The 25,496-nt window shown below is 41.8% G+C and overlaps 2 protein-coding genes and 1 long non-coding RNA gene across 5 annotated transcripts in view; 2 read left to right on the top strand and 1 right to left on the bottom strand.

The window, feature by feature from the left end:
• The window catches only part of SHISA5 (shisa family member 5), a 38,293-nt gene extending 20,437 nt beyond the window's left edge, over positions 1 to 17,856 (top strand). For 2 of the 3 annotated variants that reach the window (XM_083603573.1, XM_083603574.1), the window contains 3 exons: positions 11,982 to 12,097; positions 12,837 to 13,058; positions 14,410 to 17,856. In XM_083603573.1, the coding sequence (XP_083459699.1) occupies positions 11,982 to 12,097; positions 12,837 to 13,058; positions 14,410 to 14,471 (400 nt within the window). In that variant the 3' untranslated portion in view covers positions 14,472 to 17,856. The remainder of the gene's footprint in view (positions 1 to 11,981; positions 12,098 to 12,836; positions 13,059 to 14,409) is intronic. The other variant, XR_014545493.1, reaches the window with a different exon arrangement.
• On the top strand, positions 17 to 9,906 carry LOC310757909. Its single transcript, XR_014545564.1, has 2 exons — positions 17 to 6,796; positions 7,805 to 9,906. It is a non-coding gene; the product is annotated as an uncharacterized lncRNA (long non-coding RNA).
• A 2,629-nt stretch (positions 17,857 to 20,485) lies between the features above and the next one.
• TREX1 (three prime repair exonuclease 1) lies at positions 20,486 to 23,173 on the bottom strand. Its single transcript, XM_083603549.1, has 2 exons — positions 23,016 to 23,173; positions 20,486 to 22,030 (listed from the first exon to the last, which is right to left on the bottom strand). The coding sequence occupies exon 2, from the start codon at positions 22,020 to 22,022 to the stop codon at positions 21,015 to 21,017; it is 1,008 nt and encodes a 335-aa protein (XP_083459675.1). The 5' UTR covers positions 22,023 to 22,030; positions 23,016 to 23,173; the 3' UTR covers positions 20,486 to 21,014.
• Between the last annotated feature and the right edge of the window lie 2,323 nt (positions 23,174 to 25,496).

The raw sequence follows: 25,496 nt of genomic DNA, 5'->3' as shown, positions 1-25,496 counted from the left end.
ATTTAAGGTTTTAGCCAGTCATATGTAAAAGCAAGTAACTTAATGGGAGCAGTGCGGTATGTACATTAACTTCCAAAAGAGATAATTTCAACCTCTGTAATTCTTATTCTTATCCATTGAGCATGTAAGGCAGATGTATTAACTGAACGGAAACAATGAATCACTCCTTAGCAGCTTGTTGCTTCCCCTTTTCTCAAAAAAATCCGTTTGGAATTGATTTTACTAAAGCTTTCATGGAACTTTTCACTGAAGCTGTTGCAGTTCACTGAAATGAAACAATGTTTAAATAAAAAAGAAAATGTGTTTTTAATCCTTCATGCAGGAAGTTGTTTCCACTTTACTGTCCAAATATTACAGCTTTTGAACTATTTTACTTAAATAAAACTGAAATGTTTTGAATGGCAAAACCATTTAACTTTGTGGTAGTAATGAATCTAAGCAGAGAAGCATTTATATATGTTTAGATATGCAATAAAGCAGGTTAATAAACACGGATTCCATCATCTTAAAAGGAATTGTAGCAATAATAAATTTATTCTTCTTGCTAATAGTAAATAAATTGGGGGCTACACTGAGTTATCTGAAAGGTTTTGAATTGCAAAATGTGGGGGCCTGCAGTAGAAACTTTGTAGTGGTAGCCCCAAAACTGTGGATTGATTTCCTTGCTGAGGGGCATACAGTATTGCCAAAACATTATAGTCTTTCAGGGGGCAAGTCTTTCAGGCTTTTGGAGGTGAGAAGGTGTAGTTAACTGAGGTCAGCCTATGGTACCTGTTGTTACCTTAACATTGTTTTTGGTTTTACTTTATTGTTATTATTTATTGTTTTCATAACTTACAAGAAGTGACATTCAGCAAATTAAAAGTACAATAAAAACAGCAAAGCTGTGCATGGTGCTAAAAGTGGCCATCCACAAATAACCAGGAAAACTGGGAAAATATCCCATGCAACCAAAACATCAAGAACACGCCAGAAAATCAAACCATGCCAAAGTCCAAATTCCCCAAGAGAATAGGATGGTCTTTGCCTGGCACCTACAAGCTGACAGTGTTGGTGCCAGATGAGCCTCCCTGGACTCTCAAAGCCATCTGGGGCTCAAGTTTCTTGCAGCAAGTAAAAACTGATTCTCACCACCACCACTTCCTATATTATACCAAAAGTGGGGAAAGGCAATTTTTTGTTCCACCGTGTGTTGCTGCTGCATTTAATTTAGTGTTTAAATGGGCTTTAGAAATAAATATTGACATGTGTTCAGCATTTAGTACACTGCCCTATGATTGTACGGTGGTGAAGGTGGCGCAGAAATAGTTTAAATAAGTAAATAATTTTGATGGGATAAATACTGTAGTGCCGTTGCAGTTATTTCCTGCTTGTGGGCAGTTATTTCCCAATGGGCATCTGATTGGGAACAGAAGGCTGGACTAGATAGGCCTTTGGTCTAAGCCAGCAGTGCTCTTCTTAGGTTCTAAAGTCCCAGCCTCCATTCCTTAAACCTTGTTGTTTTTTTCTTAAACAAAAAACGTGCATTACATTTATATTGCAGTAGTTTGTAGGAAGGCATCCTAAGAGTCGAATTATATGTACCATGTTAATTAATTTAATGACATAAATTAAATAGCAGCTGGAGGAGCAGAGGACAAAGGGTGAAGAAGGAGCTGTTAAGTGGCGGGGGCCCTCTTCCCACCCTTTGGACCCCCCTGGGAAACGCAACAAACCTCCTGCACCTGGAACTGGGTGCTGAGAGTGCAGTTGATTGCTCATAAAAACAAGTCTAGAATGGGAGACTTAAGGTGATGTCCCCTCTTTCCAGGACCTCTTCTCATTTTGAGACTTCTGTGGGTGAACTGAGAGTATGTTTGGACCCTGAGTGTGAACCCAGAGACTGAAAGGAAGGAGGGAGGAAGGGAGGGAGGGAGGGAGGGAAATGAATTGAGATAGCTAGATGATTGATCGATATTGCTATTAATGTAACATTTTTATATGTAGGTGTGTATTTGTGTAATATTTTGTTTTAAGTTGTCTGTGGTTCCTTTAGTTTTCTGTGTGCTGCTTAAAGATATTTTAAATATATGAAGTGGTATAACAATTAAAAAATCAAATCAAAAATATGCAGATATTTTTGTAATGGAGAGACTGCCGGCAAGCTAATATTACATGTGACTGCATTGCAACATATAGTATGGCTCACAGGACACTTCCAAACAGTATTCTTGCCAATTAAAACTTGGATTGAGAGTGCTGATCATCTGCAAAAAACCACTGTGGGCACTGGACACAACCTAGCCTCTGGGTTCTGCATGCAAAAGGCAGTGTATGAACACCTGTGTGCATCAGTGGAACTAGCATGTGGTAACATCAGAGCCCACTTTTGGTCTCCAAAAATTAGTACACTCATGGAGCCCCTCCACTGCAATATATACCAAACCAGGTACATAGCAGCAGAGCAGGCCAAGGCATTGCTGTATCGCAGGACCTCCATGCTATATCCCCTAGTAAGGAATCTTGCACCTAGCTTATCCTTTGCACACAAATTATGCCAGCTTTAAGTGCATAGTGGTGGAAAAGGGAGCAGGTGGGAGCCCACAAACTCTTATCAGAGTTTTTGCAGGACCAGGTGCCTTTGGGTCTATGAGCTCTAAGAACGTGGTAATCTTGTGCAGGGTGTGAGAAATGCCCTGTAATTGAAAAATACCCCAGTAGCTGCCCCGTAACTATTCTGGAAGTCACCCAGAGTGGCTGGGGCAACCCAGTCAGGTGTGTGGAGTAGAAATAAAAAATAGTGTTGTTGTTGTTCTGCTGTAGTATATATACTATTACAGCACATTTTGTAATAAACTCAATTCTTGCACAAGTCTGTACTATTGTAAATTAAAGTAGGCCACTATAATGCATAGGCTACCTAGAGAGTTAATAGCTTGACTTGTGAGGGCTCACGTATTGTGGAAAGATAGCCAAACTCCAGTTGTTGCAGCACGCCCCTACCCCTCTTTATTCAGAAGTAAGTCCCATTGATTTAAATAAGGCTTTCAAATTAGTGACCTCAGGAGTGCTGTCCAAGGAATACGTGGCTGTTTTCTGATGCCCAGGATCCAAAGTTCAAATTGCTAAACTATGCATGGAACATGCATAGCTTGAGGCTCCTAGCATTACAGGTACATTTTTAAAAGATTATCCAGTTGTTCTGCAATTGATATAAAAAGTGTACAGAATAACAATTCTGGCTTACTCCCAGGTAAGTGGCGTTAGGATTGCAGCTATAGTCATTTGCATTTTAGAGTCAGGCTTTAAAAAGCTGCCTTTAAACCCAGTCATACTGTCCATCTATGTAGCTCACCATTGTTTGAACTGAATTTCAGGGGCTCTCCATTTCCCCCCAGACAGAAATCTCTCTCACCTCTACCAGGAGGAGGAAGTGGGTTCAGCACAAACTGTTGACTTCTCTCCTGGTGGTGGGTAGGATGCTAAGGTAACATGTTGCCAGAGTTGCAGCTAGTGGTGAAACTGCTCCCACCCCCAACCAGGGGCACAAAAATCACATATCAGACTATGGAGTATATGATGCATGTGTGTGTGGTGATGCACTGCCTGGTAGAAACTCCCTGTCCTCGCACAGCAGCACAAAGGTGATTGTTACCTGGGGGGGGGGTGCCCATACAGCACAAGGGACTCCAAGTCTGCATCTGCACATTGCAGCTGCTGTATTCAGGTAAAACAATCTGGAGAGACCAGGGAATTATGTTAGAATGTTGTTTATTGATTATAGCTCAGCTTTTAATACCATCCTTCCGGACATTATTATCAAAAAGCTGATGGAACTAGACCTTTCGTCTACCATCTGTGATTGGATTAAAGACTTTCTGAGGGATCGGACACAAACAGTGAGGATTGGGCCTGTTACATCTACCTCCCTGAAGCTCAGCACTGGCACCCCACAGGGATGTGTGCTGAGTCCCTACCTGTACTCGTTGTATACATGACTGTATGTCATCTGATCCATCCACTGTAATTATTAAGTTTGCAGATGATACTACCATAATGGGTCTATTACAGGTGGAGATGAATCAACGTACAGGGGAACATTCAAAAAGTATCTACATGGTGCTTAGAGAATAACTTCCACCTAAATATTAGCAAGACAAAGGAGATGGTGTTGGACTTTCGGAGGAAGAGAGGGGAACTAGCCCCATTGTATATCGGGGGGGGGGGGTTGTGTGGAGAGAGTCTCTTCCTTTAAATTCCTGGAAGTTTACCTTAGTGAAGACCTCACTTGGAAAAACAATATAACTCAGGTGGTTAGGAAGACCCAACAGAGACTCCATTTTCTCAGGGTCTTGCGAAAGAACAATGTTAAACAACAATTGATGACCTCCTTCTACCGGTCCACAATAGAAAGTGTCCTCTCATATTGTATCACAGTGTGGTACGTTGGCTTGACAGCCATGGACAGAAAGTCTTTACAGAGGGTGCTGAACACAGCACATGATATCATGGGCTGTCCCCTGAGCCCACTAGATGACATAGCAAGGGATCGTTCCCTAGGAGAGTGAGAAAAATTTTCAGGGACGATTCAAACCCCGGCCAGCACCTCTTTAATCTTCTACCCTCGGGCAGGAGATATAGAAATATAATCAGTCATACCAACAGGCTAAAAAACAGTTTTTATCCGTGGGCTGTTAGGCTGCTGAACGGAAAATAATATAGTGCAACTGACTTTCAGGGTTGGTGTGTAATGAGTGCAATGAGATTGAGTGTTTGTGGGGGGGGGAGGCTCAGTTAAACGTAAATAATTAAACATAAATAATTCACTGTCGTTGTCAAATGCATCTCATTTGTTTAAAAAACACCTAACTTAATGGGTCTGATTCTCAATTCAAAACTAGTAAAATTATTTTCCCATGTACGCGTTATGTAATGGCAATCTGTTGCTCTGGGGGGGCGGATATTAAGATATGTCATAAACACCTTTCTGCACAATCCTAATTAAACTTATTCCTGGGAACTGCTACATCCAGTGATGTTCCAGGAAATACTGCAGAATATCAGCAAGCAATTCACCAAGTCAGGAATAGATCCAGCCTTTAATATTGAATAGAATGCAACTGTATGGCCAGAGGATATCAGTCCAAATCATTTTCTACTGATGCTATAAAGAATAAAATAATCACATGTAACTATTTAGTATCCACAAATGGTAACTGTGGCTACATGGACATTACCCATCTTTACTTTATTTAGTTTAGTTATCTGCCCACAGGGTGGCCCAACAGTGCAAGCATCTCATGCAGAAGCTTAGGGTAGCAAATTTGGACGGCTCAGAAAGGCAACACGAGACTATATTCTGGGACAGAACAACACCAAAGACCAAGAGCAAGGCAGTATGGGAGAAGCTGAGCACACAGGCAGCCACTGGGGAAATAATTTTTGGGTTGTGTCCAAAGTGCATGGGAGAGGGGCAAGGAATGCATGCTACTAAAGCAGAAAGCAAGGGAGAGTGGGAAAGAGTTCTCCTTATTGTGTACAAAGGAAAAGGAGTGTGCAAAGCATTTCGCTTCAGCTGTGTGATCCCATTAATTATCAGCACTGCCTTCCCACCCACACCAGCTGAAGCAAAATTCTTTTTTTAAAAAAACCTGCACGTTTGATGCAAAGACACCTTTAAGTACTCATGATTATTTGATATGTTTTGTATAAATATGAACCTTGTATTCCACTATGGAATATATTTTATGCTTTTAAAAAAAGCTTATTATGACCATTATTTTATTGTCTTGTATTTATTACTTCTCTCGCATTTATTTATTTATTTATTTATTTATTTATTTATTTATTTATTTGCCTACCTTGATGTTTTGTTTATTTATTATGCTTTTAAAGAAAAAATGGATGTTAAATAAAGCCTGGACATGGCTTTAACCAAAAAAAAAAAAAGGTATTTTCATGTTTGCATGGTTTGGCCTGAAGCTTCACTCTCTTGGGCCTCAGATGGGGGTTTACCCAATCCTATTAACTAGAGATGCTTGGTATTAAGCCTTGGCAAAATATGTACTTCACCATTCAGCTGTAGCTTCTCCTTATATAAAGTGTGGTTATAAGTTGCTGAGACTGACCTGATTTACTGACCAGAGTCATGCTGTCCTCCAGCATGTTCTGCAAATTGGTTTGTGCAGCCTCTTCTCTTCCTTTGCAATGGGTTATAACAGCAGCAGAGGACAGTTGCTTTTTCCTGTTCACCATACCCTAAGAATAAATCCCCAGATCCTAGACTTCTTCCTCAGGCTCTTTAAGGAGCTTGTGCAGCAAAGAGAGAATCAAACTGGAAAGCCTGCTCTCCAATGAGACTGAGTATACCTGATGAGCTTCAAGAAAGAAAACAACAGAGTGGGTACACTAATATCATCAGAGACAAGGGAGAAACAGGTTCTTGAAAAACTGTCTATTAAAAAATGGTGGCGTTTTTCTGAGAATCCATTTCTTCCTTCTCTGTATGAGCTTTCAGAACTCACCACCGAAGAGCAATTACCTGGCTCCCCTAATTATATGATTTGAATTTTCAAAAGTATTGAAATACTGTGACATATACATATGAGTACATGTTTTTTTGGAAACATGAACCCACCCTGAAATCTTCATATGCTATTCTGGGGAGGGGGCGCCCCGCTGGTTGAAATGTTGTATGCATTGTCAACTCGACATCTAGCGTGTGGCCCCTGTAAGAGAAGCAGCTATGATCCAGGAGGTCAGTTCCTAAACTACTGACTCAGCGCTGTTGCCTGGCTGGAGAGGTCAGCTGCTGCTTGTGCAGGCTCCCAGGCTTTATCTTTTTTATATATATATATATAAATATTTATTAGATTTTCCACTTTTATACAAACACAAAAAGAAAAAGAAAAGAAAAATATTAAAAACAAGTCAATTTCAGTAACAATTTTTCAATAACATGTTTCTTTGACTTCCTCATACCTCCCCTTCTTGTTTTCTAGTTCAACTTGTTAATCCAGCAAATCCTAATCTCTTAACATTCCTTTTTAAAATAACACCTTATTTTCCACTCAACTTTTTAAATTTTATGACTTAAACAATTTTAATCCCTATTATCTTTATCATAACAGCTAGAGACCACAAAAGTTCAATCCAACATCTTTTCAGAGTTCATTAATTTTATAGTGTTTCTGTAAATAGTCCTTAAATTTCTTCCAATCTTCTTCTGCCGACTCTTCTCCCTGGTCGCGGATTCTGCCGGTCATTTCTGCCAGTCCCATACAGTCAATCAACTTCATCTGCCATTCTTCCAGAGTGGGTAGATCTTGGGTCTTCCAGTGCTTTGCTATAAGTATTCTTGCTGCCGTTGTAGCATACATAAAAAAAGTTCTGTCCTTCTTTGGCACCAAATGGCCGACTATGCCCAAGAGAAAAGCCTCTGGTTTTTTCAAGAAGGTATACTTAAATACCTTTTTCATTTCATTATAAATCATTTCCCAGAAAGCCTTAATCTTTGGGCACGTCCACCAAAGGTGAAAGAATGTACCTTCAACCTCCTTACATTTCCAGCATTTATTATTGGGCAGATGATATATTTTTGCAAGCTTGACTGGGGTCATGTACCACCTGTATATCATTTTCATAATATTCTCTCTTAAGGCATTACATGCCGTAAATTTCATACCGGTGGTCCATAACTGTTCCCAGTCAGCAAACATAATGTTATGTCCAACATCTTGTGCCCATTTAATCATAGCTGACTTAACCGTTTCATCCTGTGTATTCCATTTCAGCAGCAAGTTATACATTTTTGACATGATCTTAGCTCCCAGGCTTTATCAGAAATGATGTTTGTTTGACCACTAACTCTGCTTGTAGCTGAAGACAATAAACACCCAACCTCATTTCCTGCCACTGTCTCTTCCACCTGGGGACAACTTTCCTCAGCTCCTCCCCTACAGCTTGAACAAAACAACCACAACCACATCCCTTCTTTCCCCTCACAGTTTTAATAACCGTGCTGCTGCCTGGAGATAGAGTGGGTGGGTGGCAGTCTGCTGTTGGTGATGTTGGCTAATGACTGTCTGGTACAGTGGTCTCATTAAACCTAAGATCTGAGTATCATATGCATGCATAAGAAATACACCTATATATTCTCTGGCTCCTCGTTAGATTGTATATTTTTTTTTCACCTTTTAGAAATAACATCTATATATTCTTACCAAGTTGCCTCATCTAGAGTTTGATGATGGTAGTGGTGGCTGCGGTGGTGGTGGTTTGGGGCAGGGGCCATATGGCAATGTTGCGTACTTGATGGGCGGTAGTAGACTAAATAATCACTCCATTAACCTCTAAAATCAGCACCTGAAAGTGAAGAAAGACCTGATTCAGCTTGCATTACAATTGCTGTTACAAGGACTGTGTTTAAGATGGCCTCCAATAAGTGTGATTCTCCCTCCCTGCCCTTGGTTGCACAAGACATTTCATTTTGTGGTGGTGTTGCCAATTCATGGAAGAGTCTATATCATGCTGCAGCACTTGGCTGCTCATATACAGTAAATTGTGTCTAGTTTTGCATAACACCAGTAAGCTCTTGCTTTTCACATTTAAGGAAAGGAACACTCAATGAATGCAAGCTATGGGTGTTTCTCCCCACCCCTATTTTGGTATGAGCTTCAGAAATTAGTCAGTACAGTACTGTACTGAAGTTGTCAGATGGCTTGCTGCTGCAGTCTCAAAGATATACTAGCTTGCACTTCGTAAAATATTTTGGGTGTGCCTTCAGTTTTCTCATCATGCAGTGGAAAGATTATCACTGTAGCTGACAATAATGTAGTTTACCCACCAGTGTATTAAACCTAAGTGCATTGGCTGAATGTTGTTGAACACAAACTTTTTTTTAGCCTGACTGGCCTGATGTTTGGCAGAAGCATGGATCAGAATATAAACATGCAACTGAAGATGTAGTATCACTGTGAAATCCTTAAATGCTTTATTTTGTTTCATTGTGGCCATTTTGTTTTCACCTCATTGGAGCTTTTTTATTGTTGTTGGATTTGTTTTAAAGAATAGAAAGAAGTTAAAAATGGAGCTTTGATATGTAAAACTCTCATCATGGATTCTTCTTAATGTGGGGGAAATGTAATTTTTTTGCCCTTATGAGTAAAAAAATAATTTGAATGTGCCTGGGCAATTCCTGCTAAAATAATAGAAGCCAGAGATAACTGAACTAGATTCCTAGGGCTGGACTGAATTAATTGGTCCCACAAGTGGAAGTTGGCACAACTGGACTTTACCCTCCTCTCCTCTCCCCCATGTTTCCTCTAGATTGGCTCAGGTGGGTCAGGATAATGCCCAGAATAGTACTTGGGAGAAAGAGAGGGGAGATTATTCCATCAAGCAAGCAGAAATGCTTTTGCTGATGAAGCTATCATGATATCACTATGTTGAAACCCTTCCCTAGTGGTTACAGTTAGGCCTTCGTGTGCTCCTTCCCCTAACCAATAAATACAAAACCCAGAATAATTTGTGCAAAACAGTCAACACTAAATAACAAATATTCACAAATTAAATTATGAAAAGTTGCTCAATGCACATGATTTATGAAGGCTGCTTGGTTGCTGAAGTTGGCCCAATTTGGATTTTGCCTGGTGCAGCTTCTCTTTTCATCTGAATCTCTCCTCGAGATCAACTTCTTTTACAATTCTCTACCCTAACCTTTAACCCAAGGGTGAGGAACTTTCCCTTCCTGTCATCATTTCCTCACTGGTTACAGAAAGGTGGTGATAAAGGTGGAATAAAGACCACACTGCTTCACGTTTAGCTGTGGTATGCCTCGTGATTAGAATTTCTAATCCTGTACAATTCTACTCAGATGAAAGCTTTACTGGGTTTTATGAAGTTAGTCTCAAATAACTACAGAATATTTTTGTAATAAAAAAATACAACAGCCAGTACAGCTACTGTTCTGGAAAACAAATTAAAATAATTACTTTCTGACTTCAGGATGCTACACACCCACACACATATGGCAGAAGCCTACTAATTTTTTTCTTGGACAGGTGGGGAAAATACTTCTTTTCTCCAAGCCATACAAACAGGAGGAGAAGTAAAAAAGAAAAGAAAGAAATCTGTTTATCTGTCACAAGAGACTAGGGCCCTGTGGGACTTGACATCTTTCCGCAGGGCCTGCAATACAGAGCCGCTCCACCAGGCCTTTGGCCAAGGCACAGCCTGACCCCCTCCTTTGGTAATTCTTCACAGAACTCTAGCCCAATGGTTGCCATCAATTTGATTTGAACTGATTTTATAATGAATTGATTTTAGAATGCTGTATTATTTTACTGTTGTTAGCCGATCTGAGCCCAGCTTCGGCTGGGGAGGGCGGGATATAAATATATTATTATTATTATTATTATTATTATTATTATTAATTAATTAAAACAAAATTGTTCTGAAATGGCGTATACTGAGGGGAGGAGCACTTTGAAAAACCACAAAAAACGGAAAGGAACAGGAAGGGGGGAAATAGATGGGATAGAAGAATGGGAAAGCTTCCAGAGCAGCGTTAGAAACCGAGGTATGTCTAGGCACACTTTTTTATAACAAGAATACAAAGCTGAAAATGAATGAACTGCAGTGAATATATTAAGTTCATTTTTCACATGGTCTAGTCCTTCCCCTGCCCACCCCCCTAATATTTTTTAGAAGGTCTCTTCTTCAGTCTTCAGAGAGTAACTGGAAGTGAGGAGGCAGAAAAAGATCCTTCTTTTCTTCCACTCTGCAGTTTTAATCTGAAATCTTAGGCACAGAACTGCACCCAGAGCTCAGAAACTGCTCGCGCTAATGAAATCCCCTATCACAAAATGTGCCTAGAACAATGGGAGTTTCAAACACTGTTCAGGGGGTGTCAAGGGCTACATAAAAGGAGAGCAGGGGCCACCCACCCACCTGCATTGTAGTCTTTCCCCATCCCTGAATTGCCCTTCTACTGTGGATTGTAAGACCTCTGGGCAGGAACTATATTGCCTTAGTGTGCTCAGCACACTATCAGTACTGAACAAATGCCAAACAGTGGTGGTCTTGTGGCCTGGTCTAATGATCACCCTATGCATAGTAGGTCAGTCACAGAAAAGGAGCAGAGCTAAAGATTTGTCCTTGGCAAGTGTAGGTTAATGCATTCTGCTAAAGATTGATGACATTTGGAAGCCAAGTGACTTGCGCACACAGGGACGGTCAGCTTGATGACATACATGTAGCCATGTGCATGCCAGTGTGACCAAGCACCCCAACACAGTGTGTACCTACTCATCCACTCATTAATAATAATAATTAATAATAATAATAATTTATTTATACCCCGCCCATCTGGCTGGGTTTCCCCAGCCACTCTAGGCGGCTTCCAACAAAAGATTAAAAATACATTAAAACCCCATTCATTAAAAACTTCCCTAAACAGGGCTGCCTTCAGATGTCTTCTAAACGTCAGATAGTTGTTTATTTCCTTGACATCTGACGGGAGGGTGTTCCACAGGGCAGATGCCACTACTGAGAAGGCCCTCTGCCTGTAGCCTCTCAGTGAGGGAACCGCCAGAAGGCCCTCCGCGCTGGACTTCAGTGTCCGGGTTGAATGATGGGGTGGAGATGCTCCTTCAGGTATACTGATACACCTGATGCATCTATATATGCCTCTCTGCTGCTTTTTCTTTCTTCAGTATGACTATGCCTCTTTGTGAAAGAACGCTTCTAGAGCATAGTACTGAATTTTTAATCCTCATTTTTTTTATCTGACATAATCCATATGATAAACCTCTAAGGGAAATTGCTTGTTTGCACACTGAATGTTATTTTTATGCATTTTTTTCTAAATATAACAAATTAGATCAAATATTTGATGAACAAAGGATAACTGTGTGATTTATCAGTGTTTTCGGTTATAACTGAAGATTGCCTCCTGTTTTGATAGACACCTTAGTTTTCAAATGTGTCTTTTCCTCTTACAGCGGGACTGTCATAGCTGTTGGTGTTTCCATATTCGTACTGTTTGTGGTGACCATCATTTTCTGCTTCACCTGTTCATGTTGCTGCCTGTATAAAGCATGCCGAAGACAACCACGGCGTAAGCATGGTTTATTTTTTACCCTCTCTTAGTAAAGAAAGAAAGAAGGCTGTTCTAACAAGAAATTATTAATGACTCATAAACTTTTTTAAAAAAAATAGTGCTGTCTAGTGCCATGCGTAATTTTGGGATGTAGCTGTAGAAAGCAATTCATGTTATTTAGACACATTTGAGATCAAGAGCCAGTTTACCTCAGCAGCATTTTGGACTTGATGCCAACAAACAGTTATGGTAGGAATTGTCTAAATATATGAACAACCAAATAGCCATGATTTTGTAAAGTGAATCAAATATGTAGGCTGAGTTCAGCTAAACTGTAGTATGTTCAGAACATTTTCTGCAAGCACAACTGAACTTCCTCTCCCCTCCCCTCCCGTCAAATCTGCTCTGGGGTTTCCTCAACCCCTGGAGCAGATTTGGGATGGTGCAGGGCAGGGAGTGCAAAAGGTGGATAAGTTCTGATGTGCTTGCAGAAGTCATTCCACATGCCCAGTGACATTAGCAGGATTCAACCCTGTGTCGTGTCTGTTTGTGTCTCTTAGGAGGACTAAGAAATTTGTGTGTGCGGGGAGGGTAAGCTTCATCGCTGTTCACCTCAGGAATGTAGTCGGAATAGCTTTAGGTGGCAGTTGAGTTTACCCAAAAATGAAAAAACAGGGAGCAAAGGGATTGTTTAGAAATATAATCATCTTTCTTCATGTGCTGATTGCTTCCCTGGCACTCTTCCCATGTCTTACAGCTATTGTGACCACAACTACAGCCACAACTCTGGTGCAGGTGCCATATCCTCAGCAGCCTGGGATGCCACCACAAGGTTACCCTGTAGGGATGTATCAAGGATATAATCCTCTGCCAGTACAACCGCAGCAGGGGATGCCAGCAGCACCCTACCCAACACAGTACCCTCCACCTTACCCCACACAGCCTGCAGGACCACCACCCTACCATGAAACCATGGCAGGTAAGGAGAGAATCTGTTGAGAAGAACGGGGTGCTTTGTCTTGCACCCCCAGCTGCAGGAGGTGGGGTGACTGTGGGTGTTTTTATCTGGAGTCTTGAAGTGGAGCAAATACAAGGTTTCTGAGAGGACGTGAACCATTAATATGCTCATTCTACTTCTTAGCTTATTTTTTCTAGTTCTTTGCTATTTCATCAAGGTTTCCTCCAACCAAGTTCTCATTCCATGCTCCCAATATTTCTTGACATGAGGACAACAGTGTGCCCCTTAATGTGCTATTTAATATCTGAGATTGGTGATCCTTGGTTGGGGCTTGTATACTTACTGTATTATGCTATCATTGGCTGCAGAGTTCATTGGAATCTTATCCTTTTATGTGGCTGGGACAGTGAGGGGGCAGGGGGCTGGCAATTATCTTAGATTCACTGCTGACTTCTATAAAAAGTGATCTTTATTACCACATAACCTTTCCTGGCATTATATTACACCAAATTTCTTGGTGATGGTGACCTCTGGGCAAACTTAGGATCCTAACTAAAGCACGTTTCTGTACCATTAAACTGCCAAGTTTGTCAGTTTTTGCCTGTTGTGGTATCAAATATGCTGGCATAATGCCATAATGGAGCAACTGTGGCCAGTGGCGGAGGAAGGGGAGCACAGGGGATGCGGTCCACCCCGGGTGTCGTCACCGGGGTGTGTGTGTGTGTGTGTGTGTGACAAAATGAGTTTTTAAAAATAAAAATGGGCTCCCAAAACCTTTCAGGAGTGACATGGTGGCTTAGGCGCCTGCAGGTTCCTAAGTTGCGTCTGCTTGCTGCCTCTCCCTCAGCCACCCTACAGCTGAGGGGGAGGCGGTGGAGAGGCTCCAAGCGTTGGAGAGGCTTGCCCCACCCCATGGGTGTCTCACCCCGCCCCCGCTGCAGGACACGCCCCTGCTGACTGTGGCATCCCTCAGTCTGCTATGCTGCCATCTTAGTCATTCTGCAGCAGCAGAGCCTAAATGTACAGTCCTGTCCTCACTTTGTAGATTGGTCAGGAATCTAATCACACTGAGCAGCATACCTGCCCAGACACTCAGCTTTGGGTTACCCTTAAAAGTATGTAAGGACAGAGTCAGTTTTGTCATAAGAGACCCCTGCTTGAACTTCCATTCTTTTAAAGAGATATGTTCTCCTTTAAAGGAAAAGAACTTTTAAAAGCCTTGTTACAATCTGCTTTGAAGATTTTGCTGATGAGGCTGGAAGTCCTTCTTGAGCTCACAAATCAGTAGATTCTCTGAGAGTGCTCGTAATCAGCCCAGGAAAAAGCATAGTATTTATAAAATATATATTTAAAATGTTGTCTTGTTTTACAGCTGGAGCTCCTGCAGTTCAGCCACCTTATAACCCAGCATACATGGATCCTCCAAAGCATTAACTTCAAATGGATTTACTGCTCTGTATCTGCGCAGAAGCCTTTTCAAACAGAATCTATATTGTGGCATACTTTCTTAAAATACTACTCTGATGCAGGTGGGGTAGAAACCCTGACAGTGTTTGTTTGCTTTTTAATGCCTTGAACACCACAAGAAAGAAAGAAAAAAGATCTATCACCTGGATTTGTTTTCCTATATGTCAATTTAAATTGTTGATAGTGTCTTAAAAAGACAACTTCAGAGTAGGAGTCATAGATATGCCATACAATAATTTGAAGTCTAGTGAAAGGGAGTCGTTGATAAGACGAGTAGCAACAAGTGTCTTCTACCATGATTTTGCCAGTAATTGTTAATGCTTATAAAATGAGAGGTGTACCTCAACAAAATCAGTGTAAAACTGGATATACTTTTTCCAGTTAACTATTGCAAAGTAAGATCTAATGAAAAGACGTAAGAGAAATAGTACTGAGTAGAATGTTTTGGTTTTTTGGCAAGAAATAGTGTAAGTTGTTAAAGAAAACTTTTCTGTATTTGTGCAGCAATTGCATAGTCATTTGCTTCATTATGCTTTCACAGTTTTAATTTCAAGCATGTCAGTTTCATAGGTAACTTTCCTCTGTCTAATATTCCAGTTTCCCCTTTCCTCAAAACAACAACAGCAACAACAACAACCAAAAGTATTGTACCACTGCATGAACATGGTTGAATGAGATCATTATTCATCTTAACATGTCAGACCTGCAGAACAATGTTAGGCTTAGTAGAAGAGCTGGATATAAATACATAAATATTGTATTCTCCTGTTCTGATCCTAATGTTCCTGTTGAGAGTGCCAGCCAAACATGCCTTCCTCCGTGTATAAGGAAGCTTAGGCATTCCACCCTGCCTCTCCTTTTCATTATTTTTCCTGTCTGACAATTCAACATTCCATGGGTACTGAGCATGCTCATAAGGAAACCCCTACAGCATCAGACCAAAGACTTGTCTAGCACAGCATTTTGTTTTCTGTAACCAACCAAATGCCTATGGGAAGGCCACAAGCCACAGTAGTATTCTCCCACTCATGATAGTGCAGGAACTGGTATTCTGAGGTATACTGTCTCTGATGCTGGAGGTAATATAGCCAACATGGCTAGTTGCCTGTTATTTTCTCTATAAATCTTTCGAATGCCCCTTCAGAACCATTTATTTTCTTTATTTGAAGGTGCTTAACAGTGCAGTACTCTCCATACATACTTGGAAGTAAATCTCCTGGAGAGCAATGGGCTTTTTACTCCCAGGTAGTACAGGATTGCACCTTAAATAGACTAACAGAAATTTGCTTCCAGCTCTTAATGGGTTTCTGTGCCTGCCTGCATCTATCCATGTACCAAAACCATCACAAACCACTGTCAGAATTGCTTTCGCTGTGAAGGAGAAATGTAAAGAGGAGGTGACCTGTTTTTGTAGCTGCAGTTTCTCATTGCGGATTGCTCCTATGTAGTTATAAGTTGGGAGTCCCTGCATTTCTCTATGTGAGCAACCAATGCTTTGAGGAGTGCTACTGTGATCTTGGTGCCTTCTTAAACGTCTTTATATAGTTCTTTCTGTCGCATTTTCCTATTCAATAATTTTCTGGTAACATGACTAAGGCTGCATCTATCCTCCTTTATAATTACATTTCACAAAACTCTTAGCAGCTACCTTGTAATCCAAAAGATGTAATTTAGGACATGTCACTTTCTGAAGAAGACTTCTGTTGCTCCCCTTCATTTCTAGCATGAATATGCACTCTCCCTTAAAATATATCTGGAATGTACAAGGTGAGGCAGGAAAAGTATACTGAACACACACACACACACACGCAATATTCTAACCAAATTACTACTGAAGCCAGGGATGCAGTAAGTGTGAATAAAAAGGGAGACTGAGCTATAGAATAAGATATAGCCCTCATAATATATGATAGAAAAACTTCAATCACTCTTGCTAGTTCAATATGAGGGTTTAGGAGTTCAGAGTACCAAAATCATCCCAAACCACTGTCAGAATTGCTTTCGTTGTGAAGGAGAAATGTGAAGAGGAGGCAACCTGTTTTTGGAGCTGCAGCTTCTCATTGCGGATTGCTCCTATGTAGTTATAAGTTGGAGTCCCTGCATTTCTCTGTGTGAGCAACCAATGCTTTGAGGAGTGCTACTGTGTGATCTTGGTGCCTTCTTAAACGTCTTTATATAGTTCTTTCTGTTGCATTTTCCTATTCAAGAATTTTCTGGTAAAATGACTAAGGCTGCAATCATGTACTCTTAACCTAGGAGTAAGCCCCATTGAACTCAGTGGGACTTGCTTTTGAGGGAATGTGCATAGGATTGCAACGCGGATCATGTTATGTAGGCATAGACCTCTCTCTTCATGAGATTGCATATGGTCTACATTCTACTAATGTAAAATGAAAAGTTATAGAAAGTAGCATTGACTACATTTCCTTACCGTGACTTGTAATGGGGAAAAGTCCTGTCTTGTGGTGATTATTGGGGATGTCAGGAAGGCTATATAGATATTGATTTCCATGTGCTGTGTTAAGCTCTACTTTTTCTTTCTGGGTGTATAGTAACAAACTGCTGAAAAGTGTGTCTTTCTCTACCTCCTTCAGGAAAAGCATCAGAGTTATCTTAATTCACCATTGTGCCAGCATGGATTGAAACCCTGTCCACACTTCCACATAAAGTGATTGTATCACAAAGCATAGCTCTGTCGACTGCCATCACTTTGCCATGGTCATGAGACAGTATCTTGTGTGTTTTTAACCTTCCTCCCCAGTATTAGGTAGAGTTTGGTGGGAGTGAGGGTTAGGAAGAAACTGTATATGATCATTAAATATCAACATCATGAGTAATTCCTGTTCCATTGTGACCTGTGAAATCTCAGCTCACATAGTCACATGATGACACCAGTGTGTATCTATGAGCAGAATTCGAGTGTTTGCTTACATACAACAAGTATTTCATTATTTGCAATCCTGCTGTTACATGAGTCTTGTTTAACTCAATAGTGCTTATATGTGAGTATCTGAGGGGAAAATTGTGGCCTGTGAAATACTTTGTGTGTTATATATGTCAATTTAATAAAAAAAGTTGTTTACTGAAGCAGAAGGGAAATTGAATTTCAGCTTCATATTGTAGATTTGCAGTGTTTACTTTTTTATTGTGAACTTTGGAAGTGCCTTTCAAAGACTTTTCAAACTGCATTATTGTAGTCAGTGTACTATATATCAATATACAATGCAATTCTTTTTGATATTCTTTTTTTAAAAAAATAATCCTGATTTGTATGTTGCTTATAGTAAACAAGACAATTCAAAAGGATTGGCATGTTTGCAGCTTTTTATAATAAATATATTGTCAAAACGTACTCACTTTGCATTATTTGTTGAATTCTACTAGTATTAGAAAAATAGTGTTCAACTCCCTGCATGTAAAAGACAGTAGTTCTGACCCAGAGAAAATTAATTGCACTAACTGAAAAGAATCCAAACCCAAACAGTGACAATATGAACAGAGTAAGGGCTGTGCCCGTTTATTCTGCTGGCTAAGCTCCTGCTATCTAAACTCGCTTATCACTTTCCAAAGCCCATTTCTGAAGCCACTACTCTCTTCTATTCTGCACCCCTGCTTTGCACCCATTTTTACATTTACGCCATGTCCATGCCTTGTCCCCCTTCTTTTGTGCATCCTCATCATCCCTGCTTTATTCAAACTGCTGCTTCAAACACAACTTCTCATTCCCTTGGTGTTATATAACCTGCCTTCTCTTTTCATCCCCAAACCCTGTACCAGCTTCATGCAAATCCAGGAATGTGATGCGGCACTATAAACACTCCACTGGGGGTTGCATGGTGAAAGTCTTACCTTTTTTCCATATAAGAAGATACAGCTCTCAAAGCATCGCACAACCCTAATGTGTTTGCAGATTATTTTGGGTGTCAAACCACTGGGGCAGTCTGTGATTGTGAATTAGGGGCCAGAGGAGCCCTGCTGGCCCCTGAAGCTTTATGCCAAAGGTATGCAATGTGCTGTCCTCAAGATGTTATTGGACTCCCAACTCCTGTCAGCTCCAGCCAACATGGCCGATGGACAGGGAAAATGGGGATTTGGAGCTCAGCAACGTCTGAAGGGCACTATGTTAGCTACTCTGCTTTATGCAATACAAGCTGTCTTTGGGTGGCAAGAGAGACTTGGAAATATTAGGTTCCCACCTAAACTAAACACAAAATAACAAAGATCGAAGAGGAGGTATGGAGCACTGTGGTAAAGAGGGAGTCAAGCTAAGCGTGGAACAATCTAGGGCAGATTTCACGAAGTCTGAACATTGAGAACTTAGGTGACCAAGCCCGTCTGTTCTCTGTGAAAGCTTTGTCTAAAGCAGGCATGGCCAAACTTGGCCCTCCAGATGTTTTGGGACTGCAATTCCCATCATCCCTGACCACTCGTCCTGTTAGCTAGGGATGATGGAAGTTGTAGTCCCAAAATATCTGGAGGGCCAAGTTTGGCCATGTCTGGTCTAAAGCAAAGAGGGATACTGATCTAGAGTTCTGTGGAGGCATGGGAGGGGTCCTCAACTTATCGTTGAGTCTAAGTTTCCACTAAAGGTGATGAGTGAAATGAACAGTGTGCAAATAGAGCATACGTTTTTAGTGTGAGGTTCTAACTCATAAAAATAGCTAGTGTGACTGGTAGTAGCAGCAGTGCTTCAAACAGGGCTTCTTCCAGGGATCTAAGTAGATCAAATCAAGTTCTGTCTGGATTGACATGTTTAGATTAGAGGTCAAGCATGAGGAAGGCATTAGCATTCTTGCTTTCACTATGGTAAATATGCCTTGTGAAAGCATCTCATCGATCAACCTAACTTGGGGAACCTTTGCTGGACAATGGGACAAATCTTTTATCTCCCCACCTTTGGCAGACATACAATATGAGCAGTGCTGGGTTGTTTCGAAAGCCCTTTTGCAAACATGTCCATGCTGCTCTTTAAATCCAGAGGTTCAAACAGCAGTGCTGGGAGTGGAGCGAAGCAGTTTCCATTGAAACTACTGCTAAGATGGGAGGTTTTTTCCACACTCCCACGACCCATCACTTTAAGCTCCTGCTATTCATGTCACAAGGCAAATCTTTAAAAATGTAGCATAAACACCGACAACTGGGAAACACTGGCCTGCAAGCGCTCCAGCTGGAGAACAGCCTTTACCAAAGGTGTCATGGGCTTTGAAGACACTCGAACTCAGGACGCAAGGGAGAAACGTGCTAAGAGGAAGGCACGCTTGACAAATCCACACTGTGATCAACTCCTGCCCAGAAACCAATGTCCCCACTGTGGAAGGATGTGCGGGTCCAGAACTGGCCTCCACAGTCACTTACAGACTCATTGTTCAAACCGTGTTTATGGAAGACAATCTTACTCAGCTACGAGTGATTGCCAAAGAAGAAGAAGAAGAAGAAGAAGAGTCATGTCACACATCTGGTATGTGGGGTATATCTTGTAGGGTGGGTGTGGCTTGCCCAAAATGGCCTGGTTGAGTCAAATGTGGAAGGCCATGGGTGAGATATTCCTCGCTTCTGTTCTAAAGTGAAGTCAGCAAATACAAACTACAACCTTGCTCTTTATGCCTAAGCTTTAGCTTTGGGCACTTCCCAAGGCGACATGGAACTTTCCAGTCAAGATTTTAGGAAATACTTAAAATGACAGCAAGACTCTGAACCGCTTTCCTCAACCACTTGAGTTTTTTAGCAATTTTTTTTTTAAGGGAAAGGAAGATGGCTGTTTTTACCCACCTTCATCTCTCTGGAATTTTAGGCCTTTCCCCCAATGAAAATTCACTTTTTCACATATATACCAGTGTACTCCAACATTTAGAGTTCTTACACGATTTTTAAAATTTATTTTATCCTTTTAACTTTTTACATTGTGCAGAATGGCTTGTAAAAAAACAGGAAGGAAAAAATCACAGCCCTTGAAGACACCAACAAAATAATAACGGCAAGAATCACCAAAATAATATTAATTTATTATCCACCCTTCGCCCTAAGATCCCAGAGCAGGTTACAGCATTGAAACGTAGTATTAAAAACAGTTTAAAACAATAGCCATAAAAATAAAGTGCATCCTAAAAACATAAACCTCAAACCTCAGCATTCTCCAAAAACGGTATAATGAAGGTGCCGGAAGCATCTCTGTGGGAAGGGAGTTCCACAGCTTAGGGGCCACCACAAAGAATGCCTTCCCTGAACCTCTAAGGGCGGAGGAACTATCAAGAGGACCTCCTCTGCTGATCTCAGCACACAAGAGGCTCTGTACAAAAGGAGGCAGGTATTTGGAACCTGAATCCTTTGAGGCTCACACCAGTGTGAGCACCTTGAATTGGGCCGAGAACAAACTGGAAACCAATGCCCCTGTTCTAAAATAGGGGTTATAGAAGAACGAAATGGAGGGAGAAAATAAGAACCAGAGCTGGTGGAAACACATTTTTGCAGCTTGCAACCTACAATATACAAAATCCAATGTATATTCTTAAATTAAACAGGGTATTTAACTGCAACCCACATGACTACTAGCCCAAGAAACAGAATCAAAATACCCTGAACACTCTTAATTTCATCAGGAATTATGAAAAATTTATCAGTACTTCTATTGTTTAGTGGAATATAATTATTATCTGCAGGTTCACCACCTTCTGGAAAAGGCCAGTGTGAAGTAGTTGCTGCTACCCTTTGCCGCGATTGCATCTGTAAGTGACTGGAGTGGTGTGGTTGAATATTCCCAGGTGTTTTTGAAAAGGAAGCGTATCTCTCATTTTCCTTGTACATGGCTCTAATGGAATTAAATGGCATTGCATTTAAATCCATCCAGCACATAAGATCTCTGGCACGTTGTTGAAATATGTTTATTAGCGCAATGACATCTCCTTCTGCATTGTGACTGTTCGGAGGATATTCTCTGTAGAATTTAAAATACAAGTCACGAAGAGCATATTTTTTCCTGCTGCCAGGTGCGCTAGGTTGGTATGCAAACTGCTGAAACTGGTTGTTCTCGCTGTCCAAGGCTTTCATGGCTTTAATAGTATCTGCACAATAGATTTCTTCAAGGGCTAAGTGACCCAGTGCAGAGAGTTCAGCTTTCAGCAAAGGAAAATCATAACCATAGCCATTGTGTGCTACCAAACAGATTGGTGGGTGCTGCCGTCTGAAGAAGGCCACAATCATGTGCAAAAGATGCAAGTTAAAGGTTTGCTTTCTGTTCATGGCAAACGCTTCATTCGTCAGTCCTGTAATGGAACTTGCTGCCGGGGTGAACAGCTTGTCTGGATTAATGCAAACAGACAGCTTATCTGCTAAACGTGGTAGGAGAGGTAGTGGTTTTGGGCAAGGATTGCTGTATTGAGGATTCTCCAAGGAATGTCTAGACACAGCAAACAGGCACATTTCTGCAATTTTAGGCTGCGAGGGCGGTAAGCCTGTTGCTTCCAGGTCCATAAAAACAAATGTCTCAATGGGTTTGGAGGGAGTCACAGATGTTGGCCACATTCTCAGGTCTAGGAAGAAAGAACAGTGAAAAATTGGGAAAGGCACAAGATGGTCAATGCAATGTATAGATCTCATGTTAATACTATGCCCATAGTTACCCTTCCTTTCACCCTCTCAGTGTGGCCAAAACGCTTTAATAAATGAAGTAGGCACACAGTTGCAAGCCGCAGGTATACGTGAAGAAGCACCATGCTCAGGTTATTCGGGCTACACTGCCGACCCCATTGCGCTGCTTCGCAAAGGAGCTGCGCTTCATAAAATCAGAATCCTTGGAAGGGACCCCCAAAAGCAATCTAGTCCAACCCCCTGCAATGCAGGAATCACAGCTGAGAAAGGCTGCATGAGCCTTTCTACTGGGGGGGGGCAAGAAGGCATCTGTCACACCGATGTAGGGGTCTGTCTGGGCTGCGGGCACCAAGCGCCCACTCTGTCCTCGAACTAGACCGGAGAGCTTCCTTCTCGACCCTGGAGGGAAGTCCGTGTTTTCTCCTGAGACAGATCTCCGGGCGCCTCAAGGGCAGGTGGCTCCACAGCGAAGAGTCACGAGGGCGCCCTGTCTGGAAAGAGCCGCGCGCCCCTTTCCACTCCCGGGAGCTGAGCAACGCAGCAGAGGCCCGAGTTCGTCTTCCCGTGGCGGAGGGCCAGGAAGGGAGCAAAGCGGCTCCCAACCCCACGTGAAGCGTGGCCGCATTCGCCGTGTAAATGCTTGGGAATCCTATCTATGAACCCAAGAAAATGGCGCCGTCCTCCTGCAGGCGCCACTGACGGGAAAGGGAGGCGATGTGCCCGCATTGCCGCGTTTTGAGCTGCGCAAACGGCCTCGCAAAGGAGGGAAATGTTAGGACGGCCAAGCTCGTCCCACCCTTTTCCCTTCACGACCTCGCCTTATTACTACCTTAACCCCTAAATTCAAGAACAGCTGCGGGACCAAGCAGCATTTCCCTTTCCATTTTGCAAGCGCTCGGACTCGGAGCCTCCCTTTAAAATACATACTGGAGTAGAATGGCGCGCAGGCAGCCTTCCGCGATGGAGACCTTCTCTCCCGTCCAATGCCTCCTTCACCCCTTTAGGATTTTTATTTTATTTTATTTTAATCTGCCATTGGGCGTTGGAAAGCCGCTCCCAAAGTTCCGGATGAAACCGAAAGCTCAAGCTCAGCTCCTCCCTGGCCACAGTCCTGGCAAATCAGGATCTCACAAAGCTTTGGAGCTCGTGGAAAAAGAACCATGTTTAAATCTGTGCATGTTACTGCGGCATCTAGCTTTGCCCGGATACCGTACTGTTTATAATCTTTTTTTGGCTTGAAAAAGAGGATCAGCAATAACTGTCACTGAAAAAAACTGCAAGAGGAAAGCAAGTAGGTTGTTCTCAAATCCATAGACAAAATAACTAGCCACAAACAAGTTTATACAGATAACAAAAGGGGCTTGCTTACATTCATGGTAGAGTAATAAGAGAACAATTGTAGAAACTGCCCAAACTTCCTAAGCAGCAGGCACCAGCCAAGAAGCATCCAAAATGACACTGAGACCACTTTTTAGTTGATTGTGGCTCATGCTAATAGGAAAAGGATAAGGATAACAGGAGACAGATATGGGATTGGTTTGCTCCTGTTCCACATTTAAAATATTATCAACGTATAGGTCAATTAGTTTCATTATGGCTATAATATATACAGTGCTGTCATTTTTCATATGCATTAGGTTAAGTATTTAGCTCCCATTTATTTATATAAAGATTAACACTATGCATTTCTCTGTCCTCACATCTCACAGGAGTATATTTGTTTCTGTTCAGTAGCTAGAGCTTTAGAACTACTACTGGGAAAATCAGACATCATAATACGGACATCGTAACAACAAAACAAGAACCTGTTCTCAAAGTTGCAATCCTATGAGTTTGATATTACCAACTGCAAGCAGAAGCATTTTAAACACTAATTAAACTGATTCTGCTGTAACATGCTTACACAACTTTAAAACTGATTTCACTACTAAGTGTTGGAAGCACAGATGTTATTAAATACACATGTGAGGTCTTGTTTTTAGTGACTCAGTCCCTGACGTAGCATAATTCCTAGACAGGTAACTCAATACACTCTTATAATTCCCAGAGACTTTTTTTTCCTTACAGCTAGACAATTTTTACTGTGAACAGCACCACTAGTCCTTTGAAACTGATCAAGAATGAGGGTGGCTCCCTCTTGTAATGCAATACGTTAAAGATTTGTTTCAGTTAAAGGCAGAAATATTAGAACCAGGCACTCAGCAAGTGTGAGAAGCTGAAGGAAGATACTGCTGCATTTCTACTGGAATTTATGAAAGAGACCTAGGCAACGTGGGGCAAGGTACTTCTAGGAGATTGGGTGTATGCATTTAAAAGCGTAAGATGAGATCACTGCATGGCAGAAGGAGGACTCTGGCATTCTAACCCCTATGTGCTTAGGACTCTGTGATGGAGAGCAGGGTCAAGTGCTCTAGCGCTGCTTCCCCATTTATTGGGTATACAGTGGTACCTCGGGTTACAGACGCTTCAGGTTACAGACTCCGCTAACCCAGAAATAGTACCTCGGGTTAAGAACTTTGCTTCAGGATGAGAACAGAAATCGTGCTCCGGCGGCACGGCTGCAGCAGGAGGCCCCATTAGCTAAAGTGGTGCTTCAGGTTAAGAACAGTTTCAGGTTAAGAATGGACTTCCGGAACGGATTAAGTACTTAACCCAAGGTACCACTGTATACTGTTTCCATGTGCTGCTCTGGTTTCAGTGTTCTGTTGCACCAGAAATGGCTAAGTCATGCGGGCCACATGACCCGGAAAAACTGTCTGCGGACAAACGCCGGCTCCCTCGGCCTGTAAAGCGAACCCCAGAGTCATCTGCGACTGGACTTAACTGTCACGGGTCCTTTACCTTTACTGTATTGCCTACTGAGGGAAGCCTGTTCTGTTCACTGAGGCTCTCCATGATATTTAGAAGCCTAGAAAATCCTGGTTCCAACCCTGCCCTGTTAAGAGTTAAAAAGAGGGAAGGAGGATGTACCTGCAGCCAGTCACCTTAAAGCATATTCTGCAGTGAGAAATACCTTCACAGGTATACAACATAAGGCTGAAAGTGTCAGAAAGGGTGAATGCAAAAGTGTGCAGAGCAAGGGATGGGATATTTTATATAGTCATGCAAAAGCCAGAGGTAACTACACCCTCTGCACACACCCTTCTCATGGCAAGTGAGAAGGATTATCACCATTCATGTTCCACACAAACTGAAGCAAGGGCAAAAGGGTAGAAAGCAGAACTTATGGAGGGACATGGTCTGGGGTTTCCTGAGGACAAAGCAGCGAGGCTTGGAGGGATGCATTCCCACTCCTGACAAACAGTGCAATCATACGCTAGTCAATTTAGAATTAAGACCCACTGACTTTAACGAAACTCATGCCCTTGTGAAGCATTTATAGGATTGCAGCCACAGACAGGAAGTGGA

The sequence above is a fragment of the Podarcis filfolensis genome (assembly GCF_964270895.1).
Source record: "Podarcis filfolensis genome assembly, chromosome: 2".
In the NCBI taxonomy this organism is placed as follows: Eukaryota; Metazoa; Chordata; class Lepidosauria; order Squamata; family Lacertidae; genus Podarcis; species Podarcis filfolensis.
This window is presented reverse-complemented; position numbering and strand designations above follow the sequence as displayed.

Coding starts and splice junctions, on each gene's coding strand:
- TREX1 (XM_083603549.1), bottom strand. CDS start 22,022: ATGTGGCCAACATCTGTGACTCCCTCCAAACCCATTGAGACATTTGTT.